Below are 15,540 nucleotides of genomic sequence, written 5' to 3' on the forward strand. Positions count from 1 at the left end.
GTGGGGAGATGGAGAGTTCGGGGGGGTTTGGGGGGGGGCGGTTGTGCTAGGAGCTGGTGGGCGTGAGGGGTTCGCTGCTGTGTCTGACACCTTGTCAAGCCGACAGGACACCACGGACATGACATACTGCAGCTTCATCCCGTTAACTGCGCCCAGGAAATGGAGAGGGACGGAAGGCAGCTTGCGCTCCGGACACGGGCTCAGTGAACCGAAGGGAAACTGTGCTGACTTGGAGATGGAGCTACATCAGGTCAAGCAGCGCTTGGAGGACACGAGACGGAGACGGTCTCTGCTGGACCATGCATTTCACTGACCACTCGTTTGTTGCGTCCAGTAGTTGCACAATCGTTACGAAAGTTATTTTTAATATACAGTATTTATCTATTTTTTTCATTGGAGTTGGAGCCCTTTGGCTGCTGTTGTCAGTTTGAGGTAAATGTGCCTTAAAAAAATTAATTATAAACCGACTTTGATGTTTACTTTGATGCTTTTCTTGCAACTAAGAACAAAGGAGCCTAAAATACATGTTTTATATTTTTTATTCATTAATTTAAAAATACATTCTCAAACTATTTGATGACTTTTCAGTCTCATTCACACCAATTAGCCTCAAATATAATCCTAATTTTTAAGGGCCACGCGTGTTGACTGTATTGTCGCTGGTTAAATAAAAATTAAAAGCTAAAATATCCCTTTCTTTCCTTTTATTGCTATAGTCTGACTTACAAATAGTAGATTTAACCTTAAACTAATAGTTAAAAATAAAATATGTCAAATATTTTTAAAACCGTATAATGTATTTGTAACTTAAAAAGCTTTTGAAAAAAACATATTTTAGTCCTGTGTCAGTGAAAAAGTTCCAATTAACGATAAAATAATAATAAAAGTATCATCATCAGATATTCAAAAATGAAACTAAAATACCAATTACAGAATTTAAAAAAACTACCTATATAATTCTTATGTTAACTGCTTGTTTTTATTTCTTTGTTTTACTTTAAAACAATTTCAATCAATAAAGTTTTACCTTACCTTACCTTACTTTCTTTAATTTATCTATTCATTAATTGACTTTTTTTTATTTTAGAAATTAGAAAAAGCACCAAAACAGAGCATGCCTCTGCCAATGGGCTCATTTCAAATAAAATTATAAAACACGATTAAATCAATACAACAAATTCACTAATTTTTGTAATATTGTCATTACAAAGATTTAAAAAAAAAGGTGAAATCCATGAGGTTTTGCCAGACGACAAACACTGATATCAATCTGGCAGTATTTACATGAAAGTTACCTTTGATTTATTTTAGCCATATGTGTCAAAATGAGGCCAACAAAGTCATTTCATGTGGCTCACAATAGCTTTATTTATTTAAAGATTTTTGTTATGAAAAAAAAGCGTCTTGTGATGAAAGAGCAGAGTTCTTGCAACTTATTTTTGTTTTTTAGAATTTATTTAAAGGCTTATTTAGCCTCTTATAACAGAAATGAACACTGATAAAAATTTAGTTTAAACTTGTTTTTGCTGTTTTGATGGTTTATTATACAATTATTGCTCGGCCTTGGACCTGGAAATAGTTGAACATTTCCACTGTGTTATATTATATTGTGTATTTATCAAGATAAAATGAATATAAATAGGTTCTGAACGTTTCTAATTAACCTTAATAAAAAAGATAAAACTCGATAATTGTAATAAACTGTAGTCATGGCAACATCCAATGGCCGTCAATCAAACCAAATCTTCTATTTCGGGTTGAAAACTGGACGAAAAAAAAAAAAAACATGTTTTTTAAATGGCCAGCTACGTTTCTACCTTAGTGGCTCACCTGAGGATGGAACCAGGCATGTCTCACTAACAATTACATTTCGTCTCATTTTGTTTTATACGTCTACCGAGTGTCGACGCGGAGCTTTTTGCAAAGCGTGACGATTTCGAGGGAACAAAGCTGTCCCTCGCTTATATTTTAGCTCTTTATTAGGCCTAAAATGAATGAAATAGGAGCCGTCTGTATTAGGCGGGGAGGCTCGGATTTTAAAGTGGCGCTAAGTAGAGGTAAAGTGCTGACAAGACGGTGGACTAATGTGCCTTTCTATCCATTACCGGCCTACCTGTCTGCTCCGTGCTACCACCGAACCCAGAATCAACCGCCCCCCATAACAGGAAGCACTCTGTGGATCCGCACCACGTTTTTTTTTTTTTTAACGCGAGGATGCAAGGAATCCATTCAGCATTGATCCTCTCCCCCATTTACAGGGGAGATAAACATTTTATATCAGGAAACCATATTGGTATGGACGGACGGACGGACTGGGGGGAGAAAACGCAGCATTTTAACGCCCGAGCACATCCGTCCAGAAAAGTGCGAGAAGAGTCCGTTTGTCATTTGTCTTTGATTTTCCAGAAGAGAGAGAAAAAAAAAGGCTTCTCAGCAGAGCATGAAAAAAAAAGGATAAAATCGCCCGAGCACATGACAGCTCTTTATTTCAAGTGTATCGTGAATGTTACAGGAGGGAGTTCTTAGGGACCTTATCGTGTGAGACATGCGGGGCTTTACAAGTGTTGGGTTGGTCACTGTGATAAATGCGTGTTATTGGCTCGGCCCTATGGAGCATTTAACTGGTGTTACTATTAAAGCTTAATGTGGGGGGGCCACCCCTCACGCTCTGACCTTGCTGAGCAGGATCCTGTCACAAGGCACCGCCAGCCGTGTAAATTTCCACGGGCCATACTGGAGTGCCCTCACGTTTCAGGTCAGGCACATGCTGCTCGTGAGTTCGCTTGGAATATTCAACATTCGCTTTCTGGTCGAAGGGGTTATTATGTCGTCAGAAAAAAAAAGTACAGAGAATAATCATTTACAATTTTGAATTTAGAAAGTATGTTGTTTTTAGTATGTAAGTTTGTTTTTTTAATTTGACTCTTACAGGATTGATGTCCAAATCTTTTAAATTCAATTAAAAAAATGTAACTCGGTTGTTCATCTCACTGCAGCTAGCTTTGTTAGCCACCTGCTAAGATACAAAATAAGATGATCTTTTTGCCAAAAAACAAAAACAAATTCCTTTTAATAAGATTTTTTCATTTCTTTAATTAATTTATTGTTATTTTTGGAATTAACATCCTTTTTGATTATTTGATATTTACAGGATTAACATCCGGGGTAGAAGATTTCACATCACTGCAGCTAGCTTTGTTAGCCACCAGTTAAGATACAAACTAAGATGATCTTTTTGCGAAAAAACTAAACTAAATTGTTAAATTATTTTAATAAGATTTTTTATTATTATTATTATTACTTAATTTATTGTTATATTTGGAATTAACATCCTTTTTGATAATTTGAAATTTACAGGATTAACATCCGAGGTAACACATTTCTTTAATAAAATAAAATAATAATAAATAATAAATAATAAATAATAAATAATAAATAATAAATAATAAATAATAAATAATAAATAAAATAAGATGATCTTTTTGTGAAAAAAAAATAAATAAATTGCTTTTAATAAGATTTTTTCATTTCTTTAATTAATTTATTGTTATATTTGGAATTAACATCCTTTTTGATAATTTAATATTTACAGGATTAACATCCGAGGTAGAATATTTCACATCACTGCAGCTAGCTTTTTTAGCCACCAGCTAAAATACAAAATAAGATGATCATTTTAGGAAAAACATACAAAAAGGAATTATATTTTAATTTCATTTTTCTTCTAACATATATTTATTTATTGTTATATTTGGAATCAACATTATTTTTGATAATTTGAGATTTACAGAATTAACATCCTGGGTAGAACATTTCACATCACTTCAGCAAGCTTTGTTAGCCACCAGCTAAGATACACAATAAGATTATCTTTTTGCGAAAAAACGAAAAGAAATAGCTTTTTAATAAGATTTTATTTTATTTATTTAATTAATTCATTGTTGTATTCGTAATCAACATCATTTTTGATAATTTGAGATACAATACTAACATCCGAGGTAAAACATTTCACATCACTGCAGCTAGCTTTGTTAGCAACCAGCTAAGATACAAAATATGATTAACCTTTTGCTTAAAACAAGCAAAAAGGAATTACTATTAAATAAGGTGTTGTGAACCTCGTCTGGAAAAGCGCTATATAAATAAATATTACTTACTTACTTACTTTCTTTTATTAATGTTATGTTATATATATAGAGAGAGAGCAATTAAAGACATTTAACATTAAAGAGAGCAATTACTTGTTGATAAGATTTCATTTTTCTTTCTTTAAATAGTATTTGTTTATTCTAAATCTTGAATTAAAATTGAAAAAAGTATGTGGTTCTTAAGATATTTGCAGGATTAACAACCAAATCTTTAAAATATTAAGAAAAGGTTTTAAAAATAAGTATTAAAGGGTTTAAAATGTCAGTTAGCTTGGTTATCCACTCGCTAATATTGCTTTTACCAACTGAAATAAAAAAAGGCTAACAGTTTTTTGACGATATAGTGTTTGTTTTTAGCTTATGTACTGTTATCTATAAAAATAACATCTTGTTTTATTTGAGAAAGTAAGTGTTATTTAATTGACAGGATTGACATCGAAATCAAAAACGACTTTTTGACGTTTCTTAAAAAGTATAGGATTCAAGACGTTTATTAAGCAGTTTTGAGCCTCTTGGGTGTTTTTTTTCCGTGGCATCTGCAGAAACTGGGTCTCAGCGATCCACAAGTATATAAGCAGGTCGGGTGTTGAGTCAACGTTGGAATGTGAAAATATCTATGCATTTGAAATTAGATGTTTGTTTGTCTATTTTTTTTTTCCGGGCACTGCGACAGACTGGCAACCTGTTCAGGGTGCACTCGGCCCCCGACCTGTTGTCAGCTGGGATTATCTCCAGTGTTTGGTGTTCAGTTCATCAGTTTGTTAGCTGACTGTATGAATAAGAGGAGGCTCGCTTATATCAACGATTTGAATTGACTGACAAAACAAGTGAGCGGAGAGGATTTATAAACTTGAAGCAATCAGAAGGACTTGAATAATCGGATGCTATTCTAACGCTATTGACAGATACTATTCTCACACTATTGACAGATACTATTCGAACACTATTGACAGATGCTATGCTAACACTGTTGACAGATGATTTGCTAACTCTATTGACAGATGCTATTCTAAGACTGTTGACAGATGCTATTCGAAAACTATTGACAGATGCTATGCTAACACTGTTGACAGATGATTTGCTAACTCTATTGACAGATACTATTCTCACACTATTGACAGATACAATTCGAACACTATTGACAGATGCTATGCTAACACTGTTGACAGATGATTTGCTAACTCTATTGACAGATGCTATTCTAAGACTATTGACAGATGCTATGCTAACACTGTTGACAGATGATTTGCTAACTCTATTGACAGATGCTATTCTAAGACTGTTGACATATGCTATTCTCACACTATTGACAGATGATTTTCTAACGTCATTGACAGATGCTATTCTAACACTATTGACAGATACTGTGCTAACACTATTGACAGATTCTATTCTAACACTATTGACAGATGCTATGCTAACACGATTGACAGATGCTATTCTAACACTATTGACAGATACTGTGCTAATACTATACACAGATACTGTGCTAACACTATTGACAGATACTATTCTAACACTATTGACAGATGCTATGCTAACACTATTGAAATATGCTATTCTCACACTATTGTCAGATGATTTGCTAACTCTATTGACAGATGCTATTCTAACACTATTGACAGATACTATTCTAACACTATTGACAGATACTATGCTAACACTATTGACGGATGATTTGCTAACACTATTGATAGATACTATGCTAGCAGTATTGACAGATGCTATGCTAACACTGTTGACAGATTCTATTCCAACACTATTGACAGATACTATGCTAACACTATTGACGGATGATTTGCTAACACTATTGATAGATACTATGCTAGCAGTATTGACAGATACTATGCTAGCACTATTGATTGATGCTTTGCTAACACTATTGACAGATACTATGCTAGCACTATTGACAGATGATTTGCGAACACTATTGACTGATGCTATGGTAACACTATTGACAGATACTATACTAGCACTATTGACAGAAAATATGCTAGCAGTATTGACAGGTACTATGCTAGCACTATTGACAGATGCTTTGCTAACACTATTGACAGATACTATGCTAGCACTATGGACAGATGATTTGCTAACACTATTGACTGATGCTTTGCTAACACTATTGACAGATACTATTCTAGCACTATTGACATATACTTTGCTTACACTATTAAAAGATGCTAAAACTATTGACATAAACTATGCTAACACTGTTGACCAATTATTGGCTAATACTATTGACGGATACTATGCTAGCACTATTGACAGATGCTTTGCTAACACTATTGATAGATACGATGCTAGCACTATTGGCAGATCCTTTGCTAACACTATTGACAGATACTATGCTAGCACTATTGACATATACTTTGCTTACACTATTAAAAGATGCTAACACTATTGATAGATACTAAGCTAAAACTTTTGACAGATGCTAACGTTATTGACAGATGCTTACACTATTGACAGATACTGCACCAACACTATTGTTAGACGCTAACACTATTGACAGATGCTATCACTATTGACAGATGCTAACACTATTGACAGATCCTATCACTATTGTTAGACTCTAACACTATTGACAGATGCTATCACTATTGACAGATGCTATCACTATTGACAGATGCTATGACTATTGTTAGACGCTAAGACTATTGACAGATGCTATCACTATTGACAGATGCTATCACTATTGTTAGACGCTAACACTATTGACAGATGCTATCACTATTGAAATGTTATTGACAACAATGAAGGATCTTCCACTATGTTTCTCTCCAACGCGACACATGGTCGGTCGTTGCTTGCCAGTTCTTGGTGGGACGTTATCTACTCCTTACAGTAATAAACTTACAGCAATTGAATTAGATTGAATTTTAAATTAGTGCAGCCAAGGAGAAAGAAAATTCTGCTAAAGCCAATCACAGTTTAAATGAGATTTCACGGGTTTGTTTACAGATCAGATACAAAGTATTTACATATTCAATCATTTTTAAAAACCAAGTTATGTATTAGCCTTGCTGTAGTCCTGGATAATGACTGTTTTATTAAAACAAATTGGAATTAAAACATGCATTTTTTACCATAACTTTTTACCTCATTAACTAATAAAAGCATTATTTTAATAAAATCTCGCTGCAAAGTGTAATAGCAACAGTAAAGTATCAGGTTCAACAAGGTAATTTATTTCTCACCTGCAGCATCGTCAGCAGGACACACTAGGTTGGCACCTCTTTCTATTTTCTGACTCAAACGAGTGATGAATTGCTTCTTCCCATTGATTGTTCCGTACACGTCCGGACCGACCGGGTGAGTGGTGAAGAAGAAGTGGCCTCTGGGGTCATTTACAAGGCCGGCCGTGACTTGATCCTGAGCCGTTAAAACGGATGACTTTGAGCTTTATCTAATGAAGACAGACACGTGTGCGTGTGTTAGCGTTATCCTCATTAACATTGTTTTTTCATGTACTGCCGCACAAAATAATGACAACAACAACAACAACAAAAATCCCTTCTAATTATTATTATCCCTTTTTTTCCCCTCTTCTTTAGGTCCACTCACTAAGAAGACTGATGAATCTACTTCGAACAGGCCAAAGGATGAAGGTATTTAATTGTTGTTGCTTGTTTTTTAAATGTTGTTTTATCTCCTATTGATGGAATTACTGTCTTTAATAATGTTTAATCAGCATGTACTAAAAGGATTTCTAAACATTGTAAATAATATGTTAAATTAAGAAATGTTAGATTTAAAAAAAAAAATGTTTTCACAATGTTATCATATCAATGTCTTCAATTTGTACACTTTTTCTCAATTGAAATCCAAACTTTTACTTTATATATAGGCTATACGTTTGCATTTATTTCAGTTTTTTTTTCCACACTCATTCACACACACAATCACAAAATGATGGGAGTAGGCTGTGACCTGGCAACTCAGGAGCAATTAGGGTATATTGTATATATAAGTGTATGGTTGAGAGACGCAATCATGTCTCTAGTTCAACACTGGAGAAAACTGACCAAAACTGTTTCCTTCAACTGAGAAAAATCTCTAAACTAAGGAAAATGATTTAACAACATGATCTGGAGCTTATAATCCATGCATTTGTGTCTTTTCGTTTGGACAATTGTAACAGTTTATTTTGGTTTCTAAACAAGAAGGAGCTGTCTCACCTGCAGTTGATACAAAACTCTGCAGCGGGAATTCTGACTGGCTCTAGTAGGAGAACTCACATTTCAACGGACCTTAAAACTCTTCACTGGCTTCTAGTTTCTTTCAGGATCCATTTTAAAAAACTTACTTTTAGAGCTACTCATGGTCAGGCTCCTCCTTACATCAGTGATCTGATCCAGCCTTACAACCCAGCTTGGGCTCTTTAGTATTTTATATTGTGTTGTGTGTTGTTTACTTACTTTATTCTGTATTTTCCACTTTCATTTTGTTTTCCTGTTTTTGTTTTTTAATTCCTTATTGATTGATTGCAAATATAACATTTGAGTCTTTTATAAATTTAAAGTTTCATCCTTAATAATCTTAAAATAGTATAAATATACTAGTTTCATTATTGTATATTTATTTCGTTTCCAAAAATATATACCGCATATATAGCTGAAATGCTTGTTGTTGCCAAGGTAATTCAGCATAAGTTTGCTTTAGTAAAGTTCAAGTTCATGTTCAAGTTCTTTTATTGTCAAATATACATGTATGCAAGACATCCAGCATGGATGAAATTGTAGTCCTCTCCGACCCAAGATGCAATACATGAAGTAAACATAAAGGTCTGAAGAAAGAAGAGAAAAGACAGACATATAAATAGCAAAAAGAAATCAAGCGATAGGGGGAGGGGGAGATTTTTGGTCTTAAAATTGCAGAAAGAATGTGAAATTACTTAAATCGTCTAATTGTAAAATGTTAAAATGTGATTTAAAAACCATTGAAATTGGACCTTTTTAAATGTTCCTACTACTCTTTCCCTTTACGCTCCTTTACAATAGCCGTAAGCGGCTGAAATTCTGGAAATCAGCTTCACTTAGTATGTTGACTTAAATCGGACATGTTTGAATTTCCATAGAGCCCGCTAGATCTCCCCCCAGAAATCATGTACCTAGAAGCCTAATATTCAAACAACATTGTCGTGCGATAACTTCTATCCTCGCCAACACAAATCTGCACTTTTTATTTCCATTCGAGTGTTGTTTTTCCTCACGATGCATTCATGAATACGAGTTTGTATTTTTAAGCTTGTTTATTTCGAGCTTCGACTTCCCTCTTCCTTGGATCTCTAATTGGTTCGCTGTAGATTGAGACAAATGTTGCTAATCCAGTTGTTTGGTTTCCTAACAGAGAGAACAGGAAGAGGGATCGTCTGGGAGAGAGAGCGCAGAATGATGGCGTCAAGATAAAAGAAAAGTAAAAAAAAAAAGAAATCTGAGCACGGAGGGAGCTGGGGAGGGCAGAGAGAGAGAGAAAACAGTGGTAATGAAGACAAGTGCATGATGAAATGACATGTATAGCGCTCTGAGAGTGAGAGAGATGTAGGGCGAGGGGGGTGGGGGAGTCGGAGGCTGGTAGATCTTGACATTTTGGTCGATACTGAATGGAGCTTGACACTATGAGAGAGGACAGGTCAGGCCTGACTCTTTTTTCCCTAATTCTTCTCGTCTGGTTTTTTTGCACCCCAGCGCCCAAACTAGACGAGGTCTTAAAATCTCATTATTAAGGTATGATTATCCAGAGATATAGGATGTCTATATATCTGTCTGCAAACACATCAAGTGCTGAGTCAGCGGTGGAGAAAAAAAAAAATCAATGCAGATTTCCATTAGAGAATGTAGGCGAGTGAGGAGCGATGGAGTTGACAAAGATGGAAGTTGGCAGTCGGCGTTGGAAGGTAAGACGGCGAATAGAGAGTAGTGTGTGTCCGTGTCTGCGGATTTGTGTGTATATCAGGGGAATGACAAGAGTCTGTTTGGGTAAAGAAATATAATTATGTGCCAATGAAAAGAATTGCAAATTTACTCTTCGACATATTTAAGCTTGAATTGCTTGACAAAATCTTATAAGGATTCTGCTCGGCACGCTCTGTAGAGTGATACGGAGTAAAAAATACATAGTGTGCTCCAACATAATAATATGGTATGTCTTTATAAATTTTACCTAAAATTTAATTCAGATTTTCCACATTCACCCACAGTTTATACACTCTAGGAAAACCTACAAGGCATTGAATTATATTACAGCTCCTCTGATCGTGCTGCCTCCCCACCCTCGTCTGTGTAATCGTTATCCTACCTTTTTTATATACCAGCCCTAAGATTAATTCATTTTGAAGTGGCTCCTTATGTCCTTGTAGCTTTTCCCTTTCTTTAGCATGTGCAGCAGTTCAACCTTTTGAGCTAGAGTTAGCATTTCCCTCTGGTGCGTCGTTGCCAAAGGCTCTGAACGTTTAGTTGACATGATGCTTGAAATAAATCCCAAAAAATAAGTCTTAACACTACACCCTATACACTACTTTATAATAGTAATAGCGAAAAGAATCAATAGGTGAATACATTACATTTTCAGAACACACGGTACAAAGTAACTTGACTCCAGACAGGAGTTCCTTGGCCATTCAAGACACACAATAGTACTGACTGAATACACGTTAGAATAGACATAAAATCATAGATGTACAGTTTAAATGTGAAATACTGTATGCAAAAAAACTATATACCACAATATTGTGTGACGCACCACTGAAATCAGGTTTGGGGATCAGTGGTAGCAAATAATAAAAAGGATGGATGAGGTTCATTGTAGCTTTTTTAGAAACACTCATTAGCATCTAGCATCTAACACCATTTGTTTAAGGATGTTTTGTTACCGTAGCTTCCTAACAGTTTTGAATGTACTAAGCTATGGTGAGAAAAAATATCCTTACAACAAACAAGCACTGTCGGATAATAAGAAGACATCAAGACTCATTAGCACCATATCGTAAGAATTTGATGTGTTTCCTTTGACACAACAGTCATCTAAGTATCATCTAAGATACTTGACATTAACAAATGAAAAACCTATATATTTATCCTCCAATGGTAGCACATTGTAGCTTTTTCGTGACAGTAACTTGAAAGGTTAGCATTGCTAGCTAATGTACAGACTGGTAAGCCATTGAATAAATTGATGCAATGTTCCTGAAAGGCGATACCTGCTGTACCGCTGTTTTTGTTTTTCTATCGGTGACTGACAAGAGTTCAGTACCCTAAATTACCTCCCGTAAAAAAGCCACGATGTGATGGATGTAATGTGCAACGTAGTTTGGTCTAGTGGAAATATACAAGGCCCTTTCATGCAAGAGACATTGTGCGGGAAGCAGATGTCGATGTCAAACCTGGATGTACTTTCCACTATTGATGGAACCTTCCAGATGTGCACACATAACACACACACCTCGGGCACAACCCTCTAACGTCAGGTGTTTCAAGTGATCGTAGCGCGGATGGTCCCTCGTTTTATGGAACAGGAAACAGTCGATCATTTCATGGAATAATGTTACGCTGTGATTTATTTCATCACTAGAAAGGTTTTTTGCCCATTACCTTCTTCTTCTTTTTTTTGGTCCAGAGGAGACAGGTTCGCTTCTGGATGGTGTTGACAAATGGCTTCTTCTCTGCATGGCTCAGCTTCAATATGCATTTTGAATAGCAAGGGAAAACTGGTGCTCACGGATAGATTTCCGGAATTGCTCCTAAGCGAAGGCAACTTTGTCATTAAAAGGATCATGTATAATGCAGTGCCATGATGAGCATCCATTGAAGATTTCCCCTGGCTCTGTAAAGTGAGCCAGAACATTATGACCACTGACCAAAGTGTATGTCAATTCAAATGTTTTTTCTTTCATTTCACTAGATGATTTGATGTATTTCTAAAAGGAACATTATACGTTAATTCCCAACTAATCATGTTGTTTATCACCGATTTTATTTGACTTCTATTACCTCACAAAACATTTAATACTCCAAGGATCCAGTCCAAGGATTTACAACTCAATCAGAAAAGGGGCCAACAGCTTTAAACAGTCATTGGCCAAACAAAATGTATGTTTACATAAAATGAACCTATAGTCGATTGTTAAATTGTCCCTTAAACTTTCATATACCTTAATGGTCCTTTTATTTTTACACTTCTAGTCATTTTAATATCAACTTGGACAATTTACCCATGAATAGAAAGTACCACAAAGACCACCTCAACATATTCATTCAGATTTTCCACCAAATTTCAATTATGAGTCTGAGTCTGTAACTATTGTGAGGGGATGTTGAGCTGAAATGAAATAAAGATGAAGAAAAAAAAATCTTTATTATGATAAGAGAGTAAATGAAATAAAATGACCTTTTATAATACAATAACTGGGAACAAAACATATATGGAAGCACTCTATTTCGACATATTTAATGTTTAATATTACGTAATTTAATGATGTAATTATGTAATAATATCATTTATGTAATTACGGAAAAAACATTCACTTAATATTAGGAGTTCAACAAGGTAAAATGAAAATTGTTGTGACTGTTATAATTGGCGATTAAGCCAAAATAAATTAGACAAAGAAAAAACAAAACCTCTAACATGATGGGGAGACTAAAGTAAATAAAATAAAATACCAAAACAAACCAAGGCCAAAATAGAAATATTTATGAATAAAAAAAAAATGTTGGTTTAAATTCAATTTAATAACATATTCTGAACAAAAAAAATTCGAGAAACGTATATGAAGGATCAATTTTATATATTTAATTTTAAACAAACATGACAAACATTAAACATTAATGGAGCAAATAAAAAAATACCTTAAATGTTAAAAAAAAAGGGGTCAAATGAAATAATTTGTAGCTGTCAGAAACATTTTTACATTATCTGTTGTTTCTCTGGGCTCATGAGGACCGCAAACTTAAAGTAACTGGTGCTGCATGTGGCCCACGGACCGCACTTTCCTTTGGGTGTGCACTACACAAATGTTCCTTTAAATGGAAAAATATATATTCAGGTCACACCGAAGATGAGATAGAGTGAATTTCGTCAGTCCACCTGTTCCCTCTTTTGTCTAGTTCCCATTAAGTCATTGTAGGTATGCATGGACTTTTTTTTATCCTCATTTCCCCCGTTTCCTATCTGCAGCTCTTAATATTTCAGAGGTTACTTTTGACAGCGAACGGCTAAAATACACATGTAGAATCTTTCGTTTTTTCGACGCATCTCCAGCTATTTGTGGCATCAAGAAAAACCCTCAACAGCAGTTGAGCCGGTAGTTGCCGAATGTGACTTTTTCTTGGTAATTAAGTAGAATCTAGTTTAAACAGGATGCGGCAAATTTAGGGCAAAATTTGTGAGTCAAAACCTCCCAGAAGCTTGAGGAAAGTTGCGGCAGGAGCAGATGTACTAACAGGGGCTTCTGTTCTGTAGACGTACAATTACATTTGCATCAGGTATGTAATCAATTGACTTTTACAAAGAAAAGACAATTAAACTGTCGCGTGCACGTGTCACGGTCTAACTAGTGTCCTCTGAGGATTTAATTTGCGGATGACGACAGCCCGGCTCGCACATCGCTCCTCTATACTGCCCTGGTAAAGCTGGGATAATTGAACTTGTTTACATATCCTCTGGGAAATCAGCAGAGGTTGAGAATACATGAGAAGAGGAGAAAAAAAAAAAAAAGGGAGCCGCATGTCGGGAGCAAAAACCGAACTTTATATATTTTTAGAAGATCTGCTCCTATGAAGCCATCCTCGCTATCTTCATGTTTTGTATGTGCGATGGGTGAGTGACACACCACCGCCCCGGTCCATGTGCAACCTGAGATTCAGGTGGTGATGCAGGAGGGGTGAGGGGGGGGGTGTACAAATACGTGAGTGGAATTTGTAACCAAGGCAACAGGCGTTCACTGAGTCGGTGCAATGGAATGGCTGGTGCAGTTCTATTAGTGAGAGGCAGTTTCCATAGCGACTCAGCATCGCAGCTGCCTATGCAAGTGCAATGTTTGTGTGTGTCCTGTGTGAATTGGAGTGTTCATTACCTTGCAGTGTATGACTCATTTTTTTTTTTCCCTCCATCCAATTTTGGTTAAAGTAGGGGTTATCTCTTTTTTTTATCCATTTTCCACATCCCCACCCCTCTTTTTTTTTTACTCTCCTCACACTGTCCTATTTTCTCCTTGTCTTTCGTCGCCCCGCTATCGCCGCTCCTCCCTCGTCTCTGTGGCGCCGAAGCTCGTCAGAGTAAACAGATGCTCTGACTGTTATTTATGTTTCCACTTGGTCTGGCTTTCACACAAATTATCCACAGGGCCTGCACTGGGCAGACACCGAGCCTTAACTGGGCTAAACTGGCCCGGGTTTTCAGCCTTAACCAGACAGTCCAGACTGAACCACGGGCGCAGTCATGTGGGGGCGGGGGGGGTTTGTTTTCGGAAAAAAAAAAAAGAGCCGACAGAGTTAACCATAGCAACACACTGATGGGCACAAAGACACCAATAACAGAGAGGGTATTGGAGCTGGATGCACCATTTGCTCAAAGCAAAGAGGGAGAAAGAGAGAGAGAGAGAGGGGTTTTCGGAAGGTACCATCCCCGCTCTGGACGGGGGGTGGGGGGGGTGGGGAGGGTTAGGGGGGTGTATTGACGTCAGAGAGAGGACGTTATATGCAGGATAAACCCTGTGGTGATGACATGAGCACTGGTGCTCAACCTTTATGAAGCATCACAATTTCCCACTTAAAGGGATAGTTCACCCACATTTCAAGTTTTTACTCATTTCCTATTAGTAGACCGTTTCTTTTCGGAGTTACAGGCAAAAATATACGTCTATAAGATGGTGGCAAACTTCTAAACCCACCTAGAAACTCCAAACTGCTCCTCCGTAACGTCCATCTTGTATTGAAGCCCTGACATTAATAAAAGTTCCAAAAAAAATTAAATACTTATATATTTCAAGCTTGTTTGTAGCAGATACTGAAGGCATTTCATGCTACATGGACAGGAAAATCTCGCAACTAGGGGGTCTCGTACAACTTCCTGGGGCTGGTCCTGGCTCTGATCAGCGTGGTTGTTCCTCATGGTCCTGTATCTGAACCGTGGGGGATCAAACGGTGGCTCAGTCACACCAGGGAGGGCGTGCAGGGACTACCATTCATTATCGATGAGTGATCTATCATTATTAGTATGAGCAGGACTCTGATCCCAGACTGGCTAATGGGGCTGTGTAAGTAAGTAAGTAAGTCATTTTTATTTGTATAGCGCTTTTCCGTACCAGGGTCACAAAGCGCTTAAACAATCAAAACAATATTCAATAAAGTATATACTTTAAAGCTCAAGATAAAACAGGAGTTCCAGAAAATCA

At 36.4% G+C, this 15,540-nt stretch overlaps 1 protein-coding gene across 1 annotated transcript in view; it reads left to right on the plus strand.

Moving 5' to 3' along the window:
- Positions 1–15,540, plus strand: part of LOC148066071 (neuroligin-2-like) — an 84,473-nt gene that overhangs the window by 33,577 nt on the left and 35,356 nt on the right. The window contains exon 3 of the mRNA XM_087806656.1: positions 7,703–7,756. Coding sequence (XP_087662782.1) covers positions 7,703–7,756 — 54 coding nt within the window. The remainder of the gene's footprint in view (positions 1–7,702; positions 7,757–15,540) is intronic.

This window comes from Callionymus lyra, chromosome 14 (assembly GCF_982586985.1).
Source record: "Callionymus lyra chromosome 14, fCalLyr1.hap1.1, whole genome shotgun sequence".
Taxonomy (NCBI): Eukaryota; Metazoa; Chordata; class Actinopteri; order Syngnathiformes; family Callionymidae; genus Callionymus; species Callionymus lyra.